Below are 23,005 nucleotides of genomic sequence, written 5' to 3' on the forward strand. Positions count from 1 at the left end.
GAAACTCCAGCGGCATAGTGGTTAAGTGTTACAGCTGCTAACCAAGACGTCGGCAGTTCGAATCCACCAGGCACTCCTTGGAAACTTTATGGGGCAGTTCTACTCTGTCCCATAGGGTCACTATGAGTCAGAATAGACTTGACGGCAGTCAGTTTTTGGTTTTTTAGATGTGTCCCCACCATTCGAGGGAAGGAGACACTAGCTCAGAAAGGAAGATGCTACAAAGCTTACTTGCTTTTCCTAAAAAATGTCCGGTAAGGAAAAAAAAATCCAACTGATGCCTGAGGGATGTAAGATGATGATCAACTAAAAGAGCCTCTGGGGGTAAAGGTCTGACATAAATCATGTGTGCACGTGCACATCTTTGAGAAATGAGTCTATCCAATCCTTCCCAGGCAGTGGATGCTTTAGGAGTTCCATCACTGAACACTGAAATAAAATTTTTGGCTTCTTAAGATTATTGCAATAGATGTTTTTTCAATTTTTTTCTCCTTTCTTAAATCTCTACAACCCTGCCTTCTTTCCCGTTCTTTGGTCACCTTTTCAACTGTCCTAGTTTCATACCTATTTTAGTCATTAAGCCAAGTCATTTCTTCCCAGCCCTTGTACAAGCCCCCAGTACAATGTGGCAATCTTGTAAACCAATGCGAGTATTATACGTGAACTCGTATGGGCACAAACACACAGTGCATGTATATAGGACCACACCCACCAGCAGACACACTCTAACACCACTAGAGAACCTGTTTTGTTTCTGGGACTTCATTGAACAACTCCCAGTAAATTCATCCTTAGAGCTGACTTGTTAGCTGCCATCAAGTGGACTCCGGCTCATGGCAACCTTATGCACAACAGAACAAAACATTGCCCCGTCCTGCATCTTCCTCACAATCGCCATCACGTTCAAGCCCATCGTTGCGACTATTGCACCAATCCATTTCACCAAGGGTCTCTCTTTCCCTCTTTGGCCACTATTTCACCAAACATGATGTCCTCTTCTAGCTATTGATCCCTTCTGATGACACGTCCAAAGCAAGTGAGTCAGACAGTGTTCTGTTGTGATCTGTAAGGTTTTCTTTGGCTAATTTTCAGAAATAGGTCACCAGGCCTTTCTTCCTAGTCTTCCTTAGTCTGGAAGCTCCACTGAAACCTTTCCACCGTAGGTGACCCTACTGGTATTTGAAATACTGGTGGCACCTGAGCAACATGCAAAGTACAACACCAAAGTATGACACTCTAGCAGCCAAAGTCAGACAAACCAGCAGAAGGATGGTGGAGAGCTAACTTAAGTAAACCACATTATTCTATGTTCATCATCTTCTATGTAAGAGCCTTCTGCATACACTGAACAGCTGATGATTTGGAAAGCATTTTGAAAGCTGTGCCAGTAATATGGTAACACAGATCCATGGTGACAGCCAAGTTCCTCAAAGCATAGCCAGAGTTCAATCAACACCTGAAATAGTACTGATGGTTTAAAAGGTAACTGTTAGGCTTATATATCCTCTTCCTTCTCCCACAAAAAACAGAAAAAATACTGATCTTAACTGAGTTCCATATAGTATATAAATCACTACTCATCTCTCTTTTCTTCAGAAAGAAAAAAAAAATCATAATATTTGCTCAAAAGTTTTGGTGGTTCAACATTTGTGGTTTTTAATTCTGGCTAATGGAGCCAATCCTTTTGGGAAGAGAGACCCCAAATATAGTGATCTTTCCCCAGATAAGATTTCTATGAAATGTATCCTTCTATAACTCTAAAATAATAAGACCAACCTTCTACTTTGTGAAAGTGACTAAAACATTTGTTTATCTAAAACACTTAGCATAGTGTCTAGCATGTAGTAAGAACCCATAAATGGTGGCAGTTTTATCATCAGTATGTTCACTTGTGTTCTCTTTTTCCCTGAAGAAATTTATTCTTTTCTTCAATATTTATTTCACAGTCCCAGTTGGTGGAAGATTTCCGAGAAATGCGACGTTTATTAGAGGCTAAGAACATGTTCAAGGCCAACTTGGGGTTCTACTTCCTTCATCTGGCCCAGATCTTGATTTTGGAAGCCTTGGCTTGGCTATTAGTGTGGAATTTTGGCAGTTGCTGGACTGTTACAATACTCATTTCCTTTCTGCTCACAATTTCTCAGGTATGCAAGTATACTAAGCCCAGGCAGTGGCCTCAGGGGACAGTTCAGAAATCTTTGTCATCTCTTTAGACTGGTGTCAGCTACTGCCTGACACTTCTTGGCAGACTACTTTCCAATGCCTGGAACTTACCAGCAAGTTACCAAACCTCACTAAGCCCTATATCCCTCGTCTATAAAACTGGGATAATAATTTTCCTCATGGAATTATTCTCAAGAAAACTAACAAACTAATATGTAAAATGCCTAGCAAACAGTGGCTATAATATGATACACGTTCAATCAATGATAGCTGTACCAGTCCAATTGCTGTCCAGTTGACTCCAACTCATGGTAACCACATGACTGTCAGAGTAGAACTGTGCTCCATATTGGTTTCCAGTGGCCGATTTTTCTAAAGTAGATCTCAGGCCTTTCTTCTGAGGCATCTCTGGGTGGACTTGAGCCTCCAAACTTTCAGTTAGCAGCCGAGTACATTAACCATTTGCATCCCCCAGGGACTCTGATAATTGCTACAATTAGCCCTAATATTTGCACACAAGTCCTTTACCAGAAATTTGTCCTTGGCCATACAACACTCATCCTCATCTTTCGTTCATTAACAAACCAACATCAATCAAGGCATCAATGCATCAGACCATGAATTCTTCAAGGGCAGAGGCTACATCTTACTATATGAGAATAAGAACACGTGGGTTCCACCGTGAATGACAACACAACTGACAATGGTAGGAAACTTGATAAATCTTGTTTAAATGAAACATGAATCTCTATCCTAGGTGACCCCGTGCTCTCGATACAAAGCAAAATGTGCATGATCCCGCCCTCATGACACATCTTATTCAGTGGGGAATATGGTCATTCAAACAGCCAAACACATTACATGACAGAATGGCACCAACATCAAGAAAAGAAACAAGCCATTAGCTGTTGGAGCACAGAGAGGCACTTGATTCTGGCTAGAAAAACTGAGGAAAGTTCTGTAGAGAATTAGCAGCAATGAGAGTCCAAAGATTAGAAAAAAAAAAAAAAATTTGCCGTCATCATAGCAACTCCGTAGGACGGAGTAGAGCTGCCCCATAGGGTTTCCAAGGCTATAATCTTTTCAGAAGCAGACTGCCACGTCTTTCTCTTGCAGTGTGGCTGGTGGGTTCAAACCACCAACCTTTCATTTAGCAACCAACCTCTTCAACCACTGTACCACCAGGTCTCTGTAATGTGTGTCCACAGTCCGGTAAAATAATATATATACTTTTTTTTTTTTTTCTTCTTGAAAAGCCAACTGACTTTTTTCCTTCAAGAGTGACTTTCGTAAACAAGAACTGAACATCTGTTTGGTGCTTAACATGAGCGGGCACTTTACATTTATTTAACTTGCCCAACAGCCCCATGAGCCAGTTACTATTTTGCCCATTTATCAGATGAGAATCTGAGGTTCAAAGCCACTGGTAACTTGCTAAGAGTCACAAAGTTCAGAAGTGGTGAAGAATGGTTTCGAACCCAAACCTGCCTGGCTCTAAAGTCTTGCTGCTCCATGATGGAAGAGTTTATCAGTGGCAAGGAGAGGTTTCTAGCCTGAGAGAATCACCTACGCAAAGGCACAGAGGTAGGGAAGAACATTCCATTTGTGGGAAGTAGAAAGTAAACTCGACTCGAGGTCCAAGATAGTCCACTGTTCTCGGCAAGCAGGCTCCTGAATGTACTGATAGATTCATTCATTGATATCTTCTTGGCTTCTCTAACAACAACTGTGTCTCTTCCTAGGCTCAGAGTTCATTTTTGCAGCATGACGTAGGACATCTTTGCGTGTTTAAGAAGTCCAAGTGGAACCACCTGATGCACAAATTTGTAATGTGCCATCTCAAGGTACACGCTGCTCAGGGAGTAGAATGGGAATTCTTGAATGTCATTCCCTATGGCAGTGTTTCCAAGGTTTTTTGACTATGCATCATGTCAATAAAAAATGTTTATGCAAACCCCATAAATAAATGTTAATATACTACAATGTAGATAATATACAAACCCTTTGCCGTCGAGTAGATTCTGACTCATAGCCACCCTATAGGACAAAGCAGAATTACCCCATAGGGCTTCCAAGGAGCAGCTGGTGGATTCAAACTGTCAACTTTTGGCTAGCAGCCGTAGCTCTTAATTACTGCCCCACCAGGATATATATACTAATAGGAGTCCCTGGGTAGCACAAATGGTTAAGAATTTGACTACTAGCCGTAACGTTGGTGGTTTGAACCCACTCAGAGGTGCCTCGGAAGACAGGCTGACAACCCGCTTCCAAAAGGTCACAGCCTTGAAAATCCGATGGAGCAGTTCTACTCTGTAACACATAGGGTTGCCATGAGTCGGAATAGACTCAACGGCAACTGGTTTGGGGAATTTTTTTTTTGTTCCTTTTATAATTGAGACTGATGTTCAAAGGGGTGAACTACTTAAACCAATGCCCTATAAACTGGTAAATGGAAGAATTCATAGTACAGTGTTAAATACTGTAGGCTCCAGAGTAGTGCTTCTCAATTCCGGCTGTCATTTTGGAGTCACCTGGAGAGATTTCAAAAACCACTGAGGCCTGGGCACTACCTCTGGAGCTTCTGACCTAATTCATTGGCAGTGGCGTCTAGACAGCAGCATCTTTTTCAAAGTTCCCCAGGTGATTCTAACCTTCAAACCGGATTAAGAATCACCCTTCTAATGACAGACATGACTTCTGCAGGACCTCAGCCACTAACTGGCTGGGTCACTTTAAACAAGTTTCTTAATGTCAGTGAAACATAGTTTCTTTAACTGTAAAATGAAGATAGGTGATGGCTTCAACCTCATAGGGCTGTTGTTAGGATCATATGCAATATCCATACATGGTATATAACACAGCGCCTGAAAAACCAACCAAACCTGTTGCCATCAAGTTGATTCCAACTCATAGCACCCCAACCCAAAAAAACCCAGTGCCGTCGAGGCGATTCCGACTCACAGCGACCCTATAGGACAGAGTAGAACTGCCCCATAGAGTTTCCAAGGAGCGCCTGGCGGATTTGAACTGCCGACCCTTTGGTTAGCAGCCGTAGCACTTAACCACTACGCCACCAGGATTTCCATAGCAACCCTAGTACATAGGAAATGCTCAATAAATTTTGGCCGTTATTAATATTAGGAGCAATCTTTCCGTGTATCAAAATGAGGAGCCAGAATCATTAAGAAAAGTGTTCAATCGTAGTGGTATTATGAAGATAAGGAACTTGACCATAAGTCCAGAGCCTTGTTGAGTTGGAAAATTCTTGCAATCACCTAGTCTTATCTACCCTTTTTCCAGTTGAACAAACTGAAGTTTAAGTAGATTAAATAAGAAAGTTAGATCTGGAATGATGCTAGAAATACGTCTATATCCCAAAATGGTCTGAATGAATAGTATACTGTCATTTTATATGACAAGTTTCATTTATCCAGAAAATTCCTGTAGAGAAACTAGTCCCCCTCGATTCCACCAGTGTTATATAGGTGAGGTCTTTCTGGATTCACTCAGAAATTTACGACAGAATAAAAGCAGAGACAGCTTCTTATATCCTTGTGAGGTTCACTTAATGAGCCCTTCCACCTTCCCTCCCTTGTTGTGAGGAGTCAGAGAGAGGAAAGATGATCCTTATCTGCCCTGAGGGTAATTGGCAGTGGGTTTGGTTTCGGTATGTGGAATACTTAGATCAGCCGCACACTCGTTGGTGCTTTTAAAAATCACTGCTTTCTCACTGGTCCCAATCTGTACACTGCTCTCTCTCTACAGATTGTGTCTTCAGGAACAATTTTGCAGGAGTTGAAATGAATATAACCTCAGCGACTCATGAATTGAGTGAGGAAATGGGAAATGGCTCTAAAAAAAAAAAATCAAGAGTGTTCTGCCTTTCTGCAGGCAAAACCAGTGAATCACGGGCAAAAATGAATACAGTGTTCAGCTCTGCGCAGGAGGGAAATTTACCTATGGAGACGAAAGGTGGGCGGGAAGGAAGTGGCAAAGAAAATGATAATATCAACACCAGCATCCTCGCCTTACCCTTGCATCCCAATTTTAAATTTTAAAACTTGATTTCTTGTCAGTTAACTCTGCCCCCAGAAAAGGCACCGATATTGAGATTAGTCAGAGTTTTCATTCGTGAGCTGTGCAAACATATATCGGTGTTCTAGTCTTTGCAGTGTTTGCACAATAACAGGGCCTTCTGAAAATAAGCCACAAAAAGTCTGTGTACATTTTGGACTTTTGTGCAATACTAAAAACAAAATACATCCCCCTGTAGAATATTTTTTTTTTAACACCCACCCCAGTATGCACATTTTGAAGACTGTAGGAATCGAATGTTCTTACAGGGATAATGGGATAAAAAGAAATGAAAATTGGACTATCCTAAAAAATCTGGCTTACACTGTTTCTGTGATCACATCTCAAAATATTTTGGGAAGGAGGAGTGTCAAGCTTGTTATTTCTTATAATACCCGCAGCAACCTCATCCATTTGACAAATGAGATAGCTGTCCAAGGTCACACACCTAGTGGATGGTCAAGCAGGGATTTAAACTCAGGTTGGTTTCAGTACAAAACCTAGGTTCTTTACAACTCATTGCCTTCCAGTAGATTCCAACTCAGGGCGAAACCATGTGTTACAGAGTAGAACTGTACTCCACAGGGTGTTCTTGGCTGTAATCTTTACGGAAGCAGATTGTCAGCTTTCTTCTGCAGCACCACAGGGTGGGTTTGAACCACCAGCCTCTAGGTTAGAAGTCAAGCACGAACCACTTGTGCCACATAGGGACCCTGGGTTCTTTATAAAATAGTGCACCAAAATTCCAGCTTGGAAATAGGAAATGACTCAGGGTGATTCCCGTATAGCACTAGGGGCAGCGGAAGCTGTTCTCATGCAGTTGATAATCCTCACTTCCCCTGGGTGCTCTCTCCTCCGTCTCTGGGAATAATGGCTTCCAGACAGAGGCTGCCAGGGTGGAACGAGCTGCTTTAGATCACATCCATAATTACCCTGGTGGCTGACAACTGCTCCAAGCTCCAGGGCCTTGAGCTGTTAAGATCTACTCCTGACCTATGATGAATCAAAACCTGTCTGCCACATTACCACTGGTGGTTGTTAGCTAAAAGGGTAGAGCCAGCTGGTGGAAGAGGCCAAAATTGTTAGCTCTCAGAGGATTTAATTGACAAAGGAAATAATGGCTTATCACACTGTGTTCTAAAAGCTTGTTTAATTGTCTAATGCTCCCCATTCAGTTGTATGTTCCGTAAGTGTGAGAACCCCATTTCATCGTGTTTATCTTTATGTTCCCAACACCCATCTCAGTAGTTGACACATGGCACATACTTCAGAGTAAATAGTGGATGGATGAATGAATGTGCAAATGTAGACATGAGGGAGTGAGTGAGTGACCTGCAATTTAATCGGAGAAGTGCAGAATGCAACGGGGTCCTAGAAGGGAGAAGAGAAATTGATGACTATGGTTTGGGATAGGTTGAGTTTAAGATATGAAACATCCAAAAAGAAATGTTTGGAACCGATTGCCTATACAGGCATGGGATTTAGGAGATAGATCCAGGTTGGAGAGAGAGAGATTCCACTGTAAGAGTTTTAGGGAGAGTATTAGACATGAGGTTAAGTGCTATGGCTGCTAACCAAAAGGTCAGCAGTTCGAATCTAGCAGGTGCTCCTGGAAAACTCTATGGGGCAGTTCTACTCTGTCCTGTAGGGTTGCTATGAGTCAGAATCAACTCAAAGGCAACATGTTGGGTTTTTGGATTTTTATCAGCAGTGAGAAGAGAGTATCGCTCCTCTTGGGGGAAGGGGCAGGTTGCTAAGAGGGGACCCAGCAGTGAAGCCCATGGAAAGGCAGTGCAAACACTTAGATATATCCAAATATCCCCATCACCCACTCCCACAGATATATAGTGTCTAGGCAGCATGGTCCAACAGGAATATAACACAAGCCACATTAAAATGGCATATGTCATTTTAAACTTTTTAATAGCCATGTAAGTTTGAATGGTAACTTTATTTCCCAATATATCTAATATCCTATCATGTCAGCATGTCATCAATAAACAAATAATTGATGAGCTATTTTACATTCCATTTTTTTCCTGTACCGTCTTCAAGATTTGTATTATTTTACACTTTTTTTACATGTTAGTTCCACTGGCCACATTTCAACCGCTCAGTAGTCATGTGTGGATAATGGATACTGTGTTTGACAGTGGAGGTTTGGGACACATATAGACTCGTTATTGATGCCAAATATGCAATGAAAAAATAATGCTACTTCTTGTTATTCCATAAATGATTAATAGGGGAAGGGAGGAGAAGTTGAATAGATCCTAGGTGCCAACGTTTTACATACACCATCCCGTGTCTCCTCAAACAACCCAGGTAGGTAGTAAATGTCACAATGCTGTATTTTCTGGAGAGGAAATTGAGTCCCAAAGATGATGGGTAATTTGCCCAAACCCTGGAGTCAGTATTTGTACAGTCAGTATAGGAAACCAAGTTGATACGCTTCCAAATCCTTTGCTCTATTTAAACAAGCAGACTTTCACTGAGAGAGGGAGAGAGTCACAAGTACCTAATCAGAGATGGTTCAAGCCTGGCACCAGCTTGAAGACTTTTATTCTCATTTATTTTTATTTGAGAGCACTGCAGCCTGAACATGCAGTGATTTGAGGCAAGCTCCCTCCTGAGATCATTTCAGATCCATGATTCTTTGAAATATTCATTGCAGTAGGAGACCTGGGGCCACGTCTTTCCCCAGAACTCATTAAAGTCTCTGAACTAATGTTTCTTTATTTGTAAAATAGGAATAATAATCTCCATCCCACCTAACTTCCGAGGGTTTTGTTTTATTTTTTAATGAAGATTAAAAAGAAGAAGGATGAAAAAACATTTCGTTTCAATGGGTTTTTATGATTTTCATCATCAGGAGTAGTTTTAGCCTGAAGTTGTGTTTCTGGGTCAGGTAATTATTTCTTCGTAGGCTATGAAATCCTCTGTTCAAGGAAGCGTTCTAACTCAGCAATAAGGGCATGTTTCAGAAGCTCAGATGTCTTATTTTGACTTTGGGTATGCAAGCAGAAAATTCTGACAGTGAAAGATAGTACATAAAAGAAGTCTTTAAGCTAATGAACCCTCTCTTCTCAGGGCTTTTCAACAAACTGGTGGAATTACCAACACTCCCAACATCACGTAAAACCGAACATCTACCCCAAAGACCCAGATATTAACATGGGCCCACTTTTTGTGGTTGGAGATTTACAACCTGTCAAGGTATGTTTAGAATCCTGGGCACCAGAGAAAGGCAAAATAGTTCCTGAAAAGGCCCACAGCCAGTCTTAAATAGAAAGGCCTCCAGCCAGTCTTAGAAAATTCCAGCTTCAAGTACATCTGAGAGCATCTCTTCTACTTTTAAATCCAGGATATAGATTCAAAACAACTGGATCTGGGGTTGTAAGAAGAGAAGGAGACTTGAGTGCAGTATTCAGTGACCTCAAAGGTCATCCAGTCCAACTTCCCACAGGAGGAAATGTGACAACCTATATTGGTCTGCTTGAGTGACATGTGGGTCCCTGCCCAGTGCCTGCTCACTACCTATGAGGCAGCACAAGCTAATGTTAGATAGCAAAACTAGATGACTGGAGTTAATAATGACTCTCCAAAGTTTAACAAAGACATGAAGAGATGTTCATCCAGGAAAGACAGGTCAGTACATTCAATAAGCACTGTATCATAAACATCTAAATATCTGGTACATCACAGCATGAGATCCATTGGATGTAATAAATAAGAGAGGTCATGACTGTATCTTTTTTCACATGACCACTCAATAAACCAGAAGTTGGATGCATGACTGGAAATGGAGCTTGAGCTTCAAGCAAAATTCTAAACAGCAGAGTTGAAAAAGAGCTCGAAAATCTCAGCGGGAATGTCCTGTCCCTTTCAGTCACCATTCCATCTCACGTAAGAAGAAAAAGATTCAAAATGCCTTCCATGGGCATAAAAAAGAAAAGATTATAATCCCCATGATTCAACAGACTAAATAGTTTATGTAAGAATTGCCCACATTTAATTAAAGATACCACAATATTTCCTCCCATCCTGGCTCTGGTTATCTAGTGTCTCAAGTTTAATAGCCAGTGAACACCAATCTGATGGTTCTTAGATGATCCATAGAGATTTCACAGGCACACATACACTCAAAGATGTCCTTGAGTGTGATGACCATAAGTGTTTCTGTTATTTCAGTTTTATTCTTTCTCCATTCAGTATGGCAAGAAGAAAATGAAATACATCAACTATGAAAAGCAGCACCTCTACTTCTACATGAGTGAGTCTCCTTGGAGCCACATTCCATACATTCTATGTCTTTGAGGCAATCGCTTGCCAGGCCAGAAGATGCGATTGGAATCCTGTCATAGAGAAACCAGCCCATGTCTTATTGAGAAAAGCAACATGACTTATTTCAGATCGACTGCAGTAAGAATTTGAACAGGAAAGTAGAGAGCACATAGGCATTTTTAACAGACATCGCATCACTCTGGGTCCCAGGCAGGGAAGGAGATGCTCCAAAAGGGACAGAAGGCAAGATGCCAATCAAGAGGTTCTGCATCCTGGTCTCCTGTCCTGGAAGACTAAAGAAATGCTTATCAAGAGGAAAGGAAGTAGTGGAATGGGTGGGGAGGGACGAGGGATAGGAAAAGAATGCCAGAGCATTTATAATGCAATGCCAGAAAAGGTGGGAGGCCCAGGAATAAAAGGCACTTTTTATAGATTTCAGGAATCCTGATGGCACAGTGGTTAAGAGATTGGCTGCTAACCAAAAGGTTGGCAGTTTGAATCCACCAGCCACTCCTTGGAAATTCTATGGGGCAGTTCTACTCTGTTCTACAGGGTTTCTATGAGTCAGAAGTCAATGGCAATGGGTTTGGTTTTTTATTTTTATAGATACTCCATGTGGAAGAAATTTGACTGTTCCTCTGGCCTACATAGAGCTGTAGAAGATATTTTGGTAGACAGATACATATATACATATATATACATTTTAGTGGATAGATATATAACAACCCATTGCCATGGAGTCAGTTTCGAATCATTGTGACCCTATAGGACAAAGTTCAACTGCCCCATAGGGTTTCCAAGGAGTGGCTGGTCAAACTGTTGACCTTTTGGTTAGCAGCCACCAGTCACACTCTGAACCACTGCGCCATCAGGGCTCCTGGACAAATGCATATAATAGATCTGAATGTAGGCCCAGGATTAAAAGAAAAACAGGATATCTGAGTAGTTCTTATAAAAATAAAAGGACATCGTAAGAGAACAAGTGTTTCTCTTAACCAAGATCATGAGAGCTAACAAGGAAAGATTTCAAGGAAACCCAAAACCTACACATCTAAAACATACCTTCACATATGGGAAATAAACTAAAATCAGGGAAAGACCCAAACATTCCCTGTAAATTAGTGGTTCCCAACCAAGGGAACCTTGTTCCCCAGGGAACACTCGACAATTTCTAGAAACATTTTTGGTTATCATAATGAAATGGGAAGGGCGGTACTGGTATCCAGTGGGTATAAGCCAGAGATGTTGCTAAACATCCTGTAATACACAGGATAGCAGCAGCAGCAAAGAATTATCCAGCCTAAAATATCAGTAGTGCTGAGGTTGAGAAACCTGCTGTAGTTGATCTGGTTAGCTCAAGTGTTGGCCATCAGTGGCCACCTGTAACATGCCTTTATGTGTGTGTGTGTGTGCTTTAAGTGAAAGTTTACAAATCAAGTCAGTCTCTCATACGAAAATTTATATACACCTTGCTATATACATTTTTTTTATATACATACACCTAATTGCTCTCCCCCTAATAAAACAGCCCACTGTTTCCCTCCACTCTCTCTTTTCGAGTCCATTCCAACAGCTTCTAGCCCCCTCTGGCCTCTCATCTCCCCTCCAGATAGGAGATGCTAACATAGTCTCAAGTGTCTACTTGATCCAAGAAGCTCATTCTTCACCAGCATCATTTTCTGTCCCATCGTCCAGTCTAATCCTTGTCTGAAGTGTTGGCTTTGGGGATGGTTCCTGTGTAAGCCCATTTTTTGAGACGTGGTGGCTGACTACCTAATGCTGCCTTCCCACTCCTGGAGTCTCGCAACCCTTATCCTGCACCAATCATCTTCCCCTTTTCTTGCATGTCTAAAAAGAAGGGTAAAGACATTGGTGGCCCATTTAGAAAGGCAGCTGATCCCCATCCTGCCTCCATCTATCTGTGTTTGCCCAAGAAAAAGCAGGTAGAGTTTCTTTTCTGATCTTTCCTGAGAAATATGTCTTTACTTCCCCTGTCCGTAGTGCAGCAATATGGCCATTTAGCTCATAAAAGATGAATGAACGATGTGGGTTTGCTGCAAAATCCCCACCTCAAAGACCACGCTGCCACCAAGCACTGTTTTATTGTGTCCTTTGCCTTCAAATACCAGCTTTGCATCCCAAGAACAATCGAGTCATGCTCAAATCCAAAGGGTTTCCACAAGGTTCCTTTTTGCTCTAGGCAGCCTCACTGGTCCTGAGAAAGAAACAGGGAACTGACTTTCTGTCCAGGAAATGATGTGACGTCTTTATTTCTGCCACCCTGACATATTGTAACAGGACCCAGTCCCCAGGAATGTGGGGACTGAAGGATCTCATGGCCCTTGAAAGGACTTAAAAACTCGTAGCAGAAACTTTTTCCAGACTCTCCATCAAGAATGATTTGAATTTTTAAAACTTGCTTAGTCCCCTCAAGGGCGTGTAAACCTCTGAGCTTCCTGGGCTTCTTTGAGCCTAAATAAATTTCTGGCTTAACCACAGAGAATCAGAAGACTGAATGGTTCTGGGGTCTTCATTTTGTATTCTTCCTCAAGGGTAACATTTCAGGATGGCATGTTAAGATCTAGACTCTTGCTGACATTCTCCTCATAGAGTCACCGTCTCTTTCTATTCTTTCTCAGTTCTGCTCCCCCTGCTCATGCCTGTATATTTCAACCTGCAGTCCATGCAAGCAGTGTATCTTCAAAGATATTGGGTGGTAAGTAACTTGGCTCATTCTCTGAAACCAAAGCCAGGTAGGAGAGGAGAAATGAAAATGCCTGGTCCCTTCCAGACATAGCTTCCTTGATGATCAGGCCATAATATTTGGCCAGTACATGAAGAGACCCCATCCCATTGAAGGAAAATGAAACCGTATTCACGTCATCTAACTTTCAAGTGTTTCTCTCCATAGGACATGGCCTGGATCAGCAGCTTTTACATCCGCTATTTCATCACATTTGGCCCTTTCTATGGAATCTTTGGAACCGTGTTGCTCATATATTTTGTCAAGTAAGAAAACAAGAATCTTCTCTTATCCCCATAACCCAAGTGGTCCTCTTCTTACCTTCCCCATCAGAGCTGTTTGCAATTGGCACATATTATGACACTATGCCAAATTTCCTGGGACAGAGATACTCCCAAGAAGTATGAAAAAAAGTTGAAATAATTATAACTTCTTTTTTTTCCCAAATGCCTCCATCCCTCTACTCCACTTAATTTTTTTTTTCTTAATCTCTATTAATCAAGGACAATACTGTGATTAGAATGGACCTCATAAAGCTGCTTTTGAATGTCTCTACAGTAGAGTGGCTGAATTGAGCTACATCCCAAATGACAGGAGAGAGACCTGATTGGTGCTAAATCTTCTGACTCTCACCCCAGGGCTCTTTCCACACTGCCATGCTGTTCCTAAATCACAGAATTATCCAAGCTGATAAGAATTTGGAGATGGCCAAGGGCAGTGCTTTTCAGACTTTAATGTACTTGCGAGTCTTTCGGAGGTCTTACTAAACTGTTGGTTCTAATGAAATAAGTCAGGGGTGGGGCATGAGATTCTGTACTTCACAGGTGATGTTAAAGCTGCTGGTCTGGGGTCACACCCTGACTATCAAGAATTTAGGACTCGGTTTTAAAGTGATTTGCTAAAATTTTCATTATGCCTTTCAAACCAGTGGGGTGTACCAAAAACAAGAGGGAAACTGGACCATATGACTTTAGAACCTACAGCACTAGGCGAAGATTAAGGAGAAGTGTCTCTTGAAAGACATTCAGTAAACGTAAACATCCTACCCCATCTTAGGCCCTTTGGCCATCAGATCTGAAGGTTGCAACAAAGAAAGACAGCTTAGAAGATTCATGCCAAACTTAGGTACAAGTTTCTTGGAAAAAGAATTTGCCCAATCTCCATTTTTTTTCACTTGTTTGATTCCTAATTGCAGCATTCCAGCTGATCCCCAAGTCCTTTAAAATTGTAATCCATTTGGGCAACATAATCCCTGCCAAAGATCATGAAAGGACAGGAATTTTTTTTTAAGGTCTTTTATGAGTAGAAATTTTCTTAAAATCAAAATGACTTCAGACTGTCATTTGACTGAAGAATCTTCTTCAGCTTTCCAATTTACTCCTCCCTCATTCCGTTGCATTATTTTTCTAAATCCCAAAATGATAATAAAGGCAGTGGTAACAACATGCATCAGGCACTTTGCTAAAGGCTTACAAGAATTATTTTATTTGATGTAATCCTCACATGACCCTGTAATGCAGACAGTATCATCTTCAATCTTCTTCTAAAGGAACTGAACCTCAGAAAGATTAAATCACTTGCCCAAGGTTGTAGAGCAAGCAAGGGCTAGTGCCGGTGCCATGCCAGAACTTGAACCCAGATCTATCTGATGACAAAGCCCAGGCTGCCAACCACTTTGCATATACCTGGTATCTTTTTATCCTTGAGCCAGCACTGCAGTGAGTTTAGGAGGCACCATTCCTATATTAGGTGGCTGTGACTGCATGCCTAGCATGCCATCTCCAGTATAAGGGGCTCCACAACTAACCTCCGAGAGAAAAAACAAACGACCACCATTTTGCTGGAAAATTCGAGTCCATTTCATGATCTCTAATGCTCAACCAGCTCTGCCAGGGGTTATGCAAGCCCAGTAATAGACCTGAAACACTGCAAAGAGACATCACTTCCTACTTTTATTCTCTGAAAGGTTGCTTGAAAGTCCCTGGATTGCATATGTTACCCAGATGAGCCACATACCAATGAAAATGAGCCTAGAAGAGAACTGGGACTGGTTCAGCACTCAGGTAATGACGGAGTTCCTGGGGGTGATTCTTCAAACCATGCTGAGTCTGGTTACTTCAAATAATAATAACTCAACTCACTGAATTCTTGCCAGGGTCCAGCACTGCCAAGTGCTTTGCATATAACTACATGAGCTAGGCGCTAAGATATGCCCACTTTAGGATGATAAAATTGAGGCATGATGAGGCTGAGTAACCAACACAAAGTCACACAGCTAGTAAGTAGTAGAGGCAGGCAGCCTTTAAATCTAGATAGTTTGATACCAGAGCCTTTGCTCTAAACCAGGGGTCGGCAAACTACAGCCCAAGGCCAAATCCAGCCCGTTGCCTGTTTTTGTAAATAAAGTTTTATTGGAACACAGCCATGCTTGTTTATTTATGTGTTATCTATTGTTGCTTCTATGCTACAAGGGCAGATTTGAGTAGCTGCAACAGTGACCTAAAATATTTATCTGACACTTTTTAAAGAAAACATTTGCTGACTCCTGTTCTAAACCCCCATGTGACACAACCTTTGAAGTGAATCTGAGGCTCCTAGAATTACAGAATGAATTTTACAGCTGGAAGGACGCTGGAGATCATTCATTTCATTGTATAATAGAAAGAGGCCCAAAGAGGGGACATGGCATGCACTCCAAATATGCTGTTAATGCTTAACAGAATTGCGATCTTCACAGAACGCCCCCACCAACTAAGCTAATGCCACCCCCACCCCCCCCCGCCCCACTGGCTATGTATGATTAACAGGGGACTCAGTCATCACTCTGCATCCTTCTCGAAGCTCATACTCAAACTCAGGGGACCTTCTAGAGGGCACAGAGTAGCAGTTCCCAAACCGTTTGGTCAGGGGATCACTTGACACTCTTAAAATTTATTGAGAATCTCAGACTTTTCGTTTCTGTTGGCTATAAAAAAAAAAAAAAAAAACCAAACCTAGTGCCATCGAGTCAATTCCGAGTCATAATGGCTATAGGCATGAACATTTACTTGAAATTAAAACTGATCGATTTAAAAATATTTATTAATTCACTTTAAAATAATACAAATAAAACCAATACACATTAACACCAGAGTGATGACATCATCACATGCTTAATAGCCTCTGGAAAACTCCACTGTAAAAGCATAAGAGAATGAGAATGAAAAGGGCAAATAATATCTTAAAATATTATGAAAATAGCTTTGACTTTGCAGACTCCCTGAAAGTGCACTGGGGAACCCCAATATTCTATGAACCACACTTTGAGAAACATTGCACAGAGCAACCAGAAAAATAGCATTCAAAATGGCAACAACTTCAGATTTCACGCTAGAATTAAGCCTTGGAAGGAATTCAATACAATTACATCAGTGACAATTTTTAATCTTTTTTGTGTGATGAACCCCCTTGGCAATCTGAAGAAGCCTACATGAACTCCTTCTTAGGATAAATTTTTTAATTCATAAAATGTAATACGTAAGATTACAAAAGAAATCACTTACATTAAAATACACTTCTACCCACAGAGCCCTTTCTTAGATCCTTGAATGCCTTCCTCCTCATTTAGAAGTCCGCTCTATGAGGATGGTATTCTAACCACTATGATCCCATTTACACTCACCAAACACGCAGTCCTCACTTATAGCACCTTAGTCCTCCATATCTAAGGGTTAATAATGACTTAGTCCTTTCACACTCTACATACGTTTTCATATCCATTGCTTTGTATAGACATCTTAGTAAAATGTCTTACTGACCTTTTAAATTGTAAGCTCCTCTGAGACCTAGGACTGTGTATCTTTTATATATTTCATAGTGTCTTATACAAAATAGGACTCAATAAGCATTTGTCGAATGACTAAATAAAAAAAAAATTTCTTTGCCAGACACTTGGGCTCATTTGTATCTGATGTACGAATTTTTCTTTGTAGGTCTTGACCACCTGTAATGTTGAACAGTCTTTTTTCAATGACTGGTTCACTGGACACCTGAACTTCCAAATCGAGCACCAGTGAGTGAAATAGAAATAGTCTATGATATGAGGCAAGGACAGTCACTTATAACAGCTCCCCATAAAGGCCAGAGCAAAACCGTAGGCTCAGAATCTGAGAGGGAACAACAGGATTCTCCAAAGGCTACCCCCCTTCTGGAGTCCTGGTGGCATAGTGGTTAAGAGCTCAGCTGCTAACCAAAAGGTCTGCAGTTCAAATCCACCAACTGTTCCTTGGAAATTCTAGGGTGCAGTTCTACCCTGTCCTATAGGTTCACTATGAATTGCAACCAACTTGATGACACATAACAACAACCATCTTTCTATAAGGTTCAGTGGTAAGGGAAGGAAGAAAGAAAGGAAGGAGGTATGACTATGATGAGTAAATGGAGTGGAATTGTGGAAAAGTACCAGTGACTCAGCTGTAAGATTCCTATAAGCTTAGAAATTGGTGATTGTTTCCTTTGCATTCGGTTTGTTGGCATAATCCAGGAAAAATCATACGACTAAGATAACCAAGTTGTGTGGAAACTTAATTATTTAATTACAATTTAATTTAAATATCTCTCTCTTCAGAACCAAGGTTACAAAATAATCAACAAGAAAATCCAGTCTCAGCTGCCATTTCAAAATGGTATCTGGAAGTACTTTACCAATGAGTTAGTTAGGTAGAAGTGTGCTAAAGAAGGAGAAAATGATAATACTTTGAAAGTCAATCTGTCCAGAATATTCCAGGGAGAACCTTTCTGGATTTTCTTTGCCTAAGCCATTTCTGGAATACAGGTAGTCCCCGAATTACAAAGGGGTTCAGTTCTGGCAACTCCACCATAAGTCGGTTCTGACATAAGTTGAATACCTCTTTATTTGTTATTTAAGTTTATAGCCTGCTACTTGGCAGTGTTTTGAAAAGTAAATCATAATATTGAACATCTGCTAGTGAACACCTGAGAATGACAACATCGGAAAATTATAAGAGCAACATTGTATGTAGCACATATTACTAATGATAAGATGCATAAAAAAATTTAAAAAGTGGTCATAAAGGCTGTTCATTGTAACTCGAATACATCATAAGTCAGGAAGTGCTTGTATTCAGAGAAAGAAAGAGATCTTATAATTATTCATGGGGTTTTCTCATCCTCTCTTTCAAATTGTCCTTAAAAACCTCAGCAAAACAAGAAAGGATTACCAAAGAGGAAGTTAACCCGAGGAGGTCACCTAACTGATAAGCAGAAAACCTTGAATAAGAGCCCACATCTCCTTACTTCTTATTCCTTATTCTTGGGACTTGTTCCCATATATAATATATAATGACTAGAACTTATTGGATACTCATCTATTCACGGGGTAGGAGTCGAATGGAGAGAGAGAGGGGTATCTCCTGTTCTTCTAGGTAACTCAAAATGGTAGGCAATACCTTTATTTGACCTAGCCAAAAATAAACATATTTAATGCAGCTAATATTTATTCTCTTAGCACTTCCCAAACACTTGCCACCCACATGATTCACAGAGGTGTTAGGTGATAAGAGTATTTTGGCAAGAGTTTTTGAACTTCCCAGAAAAGAGGCATTGTGCAAAGTCACAGTTGGGTCTGCATTATCAATATAATTTTATTTGGTATTAAAGGAAAGAAAACTCTTTTGCATTTATCTTTTGGTCAAAGTTTTATATCTCCTCATATCTGTTTCCCTAGTCTGTTTCCCACAATGCCACGCCATAATTACCACAAGGTGGCGCCACTGGTGAGGTCACTCTGTGCCAAGCATGGATTGCAGTATGTGAAAAAGCCTTTACTGCAGGCATTTGGAGATATCGTCAGGTAATAACATATTCTCTCTCAGCTCACAGCTCTCATTTCCCTTCAGTGATGGTCCCCAGACTATTCATTAGTTTTTTAATTATTCACCCAGTGACCATTTAAGAGGCAGGCACCTGTATACCCAGCACGGACAGAAGACTCAATGGGGAACAGTATCAACAACGATGATAACAATAAACCAAAAACCAAACCAAACCCAGTGCCTTCAAGTCGGTTCTGACTCATAGCGACCCTACAGGACAGAGTAGAACTACCCCATAGAGTTTCCAAGGAGCACCTGGCGGATTTGAACTGCCGACCTCTTGGTTAGCAGCCGTAGCACTTAACCACTACACCAGCAGGGTTCCCATGATAATAATATTGACTGTTTATCTACCACCTTGTAGATACTTCTTACTGAAAATACCTTATTGCCCTGCTAAATTGTAAGCTGCTTGCAACCAGGGTTGTGTAGTATCTGTCATTGAGTCCCTGACCACACTTTATACAGGCTTTAGAACTTAAATGGTGGGAGGAAGTCTCATATCATCTGGCCCAGGGCTGCAAACTTAAATGCTATAGGGTATGATGGGACATAAATGTATCAATTTAACTGGAATGACTGACCAAGAACGGTGGGGGCCGCAGGAACTGAAATCCATGCTCATTCTTAAGGCATTCATATCCAATTTCCTAAAGAAAGTCATGTTGGTCAAATTAACAGTCAGTGGCCTGGGTTCAAAGGTCCCTGGGTGGCACAAATGGTTTGTGCTTATCTATGGACCTAAAAGTTAGCAGTTCAAACTCACCCGGTGGTGCCAAGGAAGAAGGGCCTGGTGATCTGCTTTCATAAACATTACAACTAAAGGAATCCCGGAGTAGCACAAAAGCTTAAGTGCTTGAACACTAGGTTGGTGGTTTGAATGCACCCAGAGGTGCCTCAAAAGACAGCCCTAGCGATCTGCTTCCAAGAGGTCATAACTCTGAAAACCCTATGGAACACAGTTCTACTCTGTACACATGAGGTCGCCATGAATTAGAATCAACTCAACAGCAACAACAACAAAAACAAGTAGGGCATCTTGCACCTGGTTGGCACTCAATAAATGTCTATCAAACAGATGAATGAGAGAAAGATTACAGTCAAGAAAACCCTATGAAGCAGTTCTACTCTGTAACTCATGGGGTCTTCATGAGTCAGAGCTGACTCAATGGCTTTGCGTTTTTTTGTGTTTGTTTTATTTTTGGGGGGGGAGGGTGCAGGCCTGGGTTCAATGTTTTCTCTTGCTTTTAAGCTTGGGGGCAGGGGGTACAGAATCTTGAATGAAGCCAACAAGGCCAGGCCTGATCTGATTTGATCCCTCCAGTGCCCCAGCTTCAGACTCACCATCTCTTCCCTCCTCCCTCTCTGCCCTCCAGACATCTGGCCTTCCTTCAGTTGTTATAAAACTCCCTGCCCCTTGCCGTCTTTTGCTTGAAATGTTCTTCCAAATTGCCATCTCCCCCCACATCACCTTGTCAATTCCTGTTCACTCTTCAAGGCTCGTCTCAAATGACTTTCCCTCATGTCAGTCTTCCCTGACACCCAAAATGAAATCTGTTACATGCTCCTGGTTCTCTTCATTCATGACCTTTATCACAATAATGCTTAAATAAAAAAATATGTTGGGTAATAAATTATTTAATATGTGTCTCTCAAGCTAGACCAAGAACTCCATGTGGACCGGGCTCAAGTCTGTCCTGTTCGTTGTTATATTGCCAGAGCCTAGAAAAATATCTTTCATATTATAAAATAGGATGGGTAGGTGGCTATAGGATGGGTCGATATACAGGTACATGCATTACTTTATAGACTCAAAGAAGTTTGTTTAATAGTAAAGACTAAAGTGATGGTTTGGATGGAGGACAGGAAAGGATGAAAAGAAAACACAATCTCCTACATAAGGAAAAGGTAAACTCATCTACTAAAAACAGTTGAGTGTATTTGACTCTCTCCACTAAGAGACAGAGAAAGACATCTATCAAATGTAACTGAAAATGACAACATTGCCCTGAACCAAGTAGAGGAACAAAGGTCTCATGAAGAAGCTACTTTTACATCAGCCTCACATCCTGATGATTCTGTTTACTGCTCCCACAGGACCCTGAAGAAATCCGGAGCTCTCTGGGCGAAGGTCTATTACGAGACATGATGCAGAACGTCAGCCTTGGCATAGGATTGCATCTAAAAGGGGTGTTGGTGAATGTGCAAGAGCTCTTCCCTGCTTGCTGCCCTTGCATTGACACATGTGAGTGGACTAGGAGCATGAAATCCAGAAGACATGATAACTCCTTCCTTGCAGGTCTTCTCTGTAAAGAAGAAGCAGAGGAAACACAAAATGACTTTGATCAAAGTAGCAAAGGGAAAGTGGGGGTGAGAGATTTTGTTTTTTCAATATGATCTTGACTTAATCCTACAAAGAAAGCTAATTGTACTGATTAAAAGGAAATAGGAAGAAGCGGACCAAAGGAGAGACACCTGACGGGGTACTTTAGGAAACGGTGCAATCGCTCTTAGAAGACAATCATGGTATATAAGAAGCAGCTGTAGAAATACAAATTTTTGCTAATTTCTTTTTAAAAACACAATTTTTCTCTATAAAAATGAACATTAAAATCTCTTTAAATATCTCAATACACATTCACATTTTTGTTATTATACCTGCATATGTCTGATTAGTGTGTGTATATATTTTTTTTTCCAAGAGGAGAAATTACAATTTCTATAAATCTCTTAAAGGAACTTCCTACATTCAGTCTCAATAGCAATTGATCAAGCAGGTTAAGGTTTACATATAAAGGATGTCCTGTGTTCCACTAAGAAATAGACTGTTCTGAGTATAAGATTTTGTTGTTCGCTTCCTACCCATCCAAGTAGAACTACCATACCTCATTGGGTGACCTGATGAAAGAAAGGGTTCTGTTTTCTGTAATGTCCCAAGCTCTGTCGAGGCATTATTCTAGCTTGGCACTAGATTAAACATATCTTAAGATGAGAGATGAAAGGAACAAGTGGGAGAATTCTCCCCTTTCATGCAGGAATCCCAGGTTCCTCACGTATAGCCACCACCCATCTGTTGGTGGAGGCTTGCATGTTGCTATGATGCTGAACAGGTTTCAGTGGAGCTTCAAGACTAGAACAAACTAGAAAGAAAGGCCTAGTGATCTACTTCCAAACATCAGCCAATGAAAACCCTATGGATCACATCGTCTGATCAGCAACTGGTTACGGGGATGGTGCAGGACAAGACATCGTTTTATTCCGTTGCGCATGGGGTCTCCGTGAGCTGGGTCCAACTCAACAGCAATAACAAGCAGGATGAGGGAGTATTTTCCCCAATGCCAATGCTAGAAGGACTAGTGGATATACTAAGTGCCACGCTTATCTCCAGTATGTGTGCCCTTTCTCAGCTATTCATAGAAGACACAGTCAAAGCTGGCCGTAGCTGCAGTGAGTAAAAACACAACGAAACATGCCCCAACCCCTAGCCTCAAGCAATTCACCACTGTTGATTTATCCCGGTTAATTCTTTAATTCCAAAATCTCAAAAAGGCACGTTTGTTTGTTTGTGTGTTAATGAAATCCCCTGTGAAAGATACTATATGGAATCACTCACACTTCTGGGGAACTAAATCAAACCCAGACAAAACCCACTGCTGTGAATTCTGACTCATAGCGACCCAATAGGACATAGTAGAACTGCCCGCATAAGATTTCCAAGGCTGTAAATCTTTACAGAAGCAGACAGTCACATCCTTCTCCCATGGAGCAGCTAGTGGGATCAAACCACTGACCTTTCAGTTGGCAGCCAAGCGCTTAACCACTGTACCTCCAGGGCTCCTTCCTGAGGAACTAGTCATATCAAAGCTAA

General features: G+C 41.2%; 1 protein-coding gene across 1 annotated transcript in view; it reads left to right on the plus strand.

Annotated features, from left to right (window-relative positions):
* LOC126080564 (fatty acid desaturase 2-like protein FADS2B) overlaps window positions 1-21,286 on the plus strand; it is a 42,141-nt gene extending 20,855 nt beyond the window's left edge. The window contains exons 3-12 of the mRNA XM_049891758.1: window positions 1,947-2,144; window positions 3,906-4,007; window positions 9,328-9,453; window positions 10,450-10,510; window positions 13,161-13,237; window positions 13,433-13,530; window positions 15,231-15,327; window positions 17,236-17,315; window positions 18,990-19,115; window positions 21,235-21,286. Of these exons, the coding sequence (XP_049747715.1) occupies window positions 1,947-2,144; window positions 3,906-4,007; window positions 9,328-9,453; window positions 10,450-10,510; window positions 13,161-13,237; window positions 13,433-13,530; window positions 15,231-15,327; window positions 17,236-17,315; window positions 18,990-19,115; window positions 21,235-21,286 (1,017 nt within the window). The remainder of the gene's footprint in view (window positions 1-1,946; window positions 2,145-3,905; window positions 4,008-9,327; window positions 9,454-10,449; window positions 10,511-13,160; window positions 13,238-13,432; window positions 13,531-15,230; window positions 15,328-17,235; window positions 17,316-18,989; window positions 19,116-21,234) is intronic.
* The last annotated feature ends 1,719 nt before the right edge of the window (window positions 21,287-23,005 follow it).

This window comes from Elephas maximus, chromosome 7 (assembly GCF_024166365.1).
Source record: "Elephas maximus indicus isolate mEleMax1 chromosome 7, mEleMax1 primary haplotype, whole genome shotgun sequence".
Lineage (NCBI taxonomy): Eukaryota > Metazoa > Chordata > Mammalia > Proboscidea > Elephantidae > Elephas > Elephas maximus.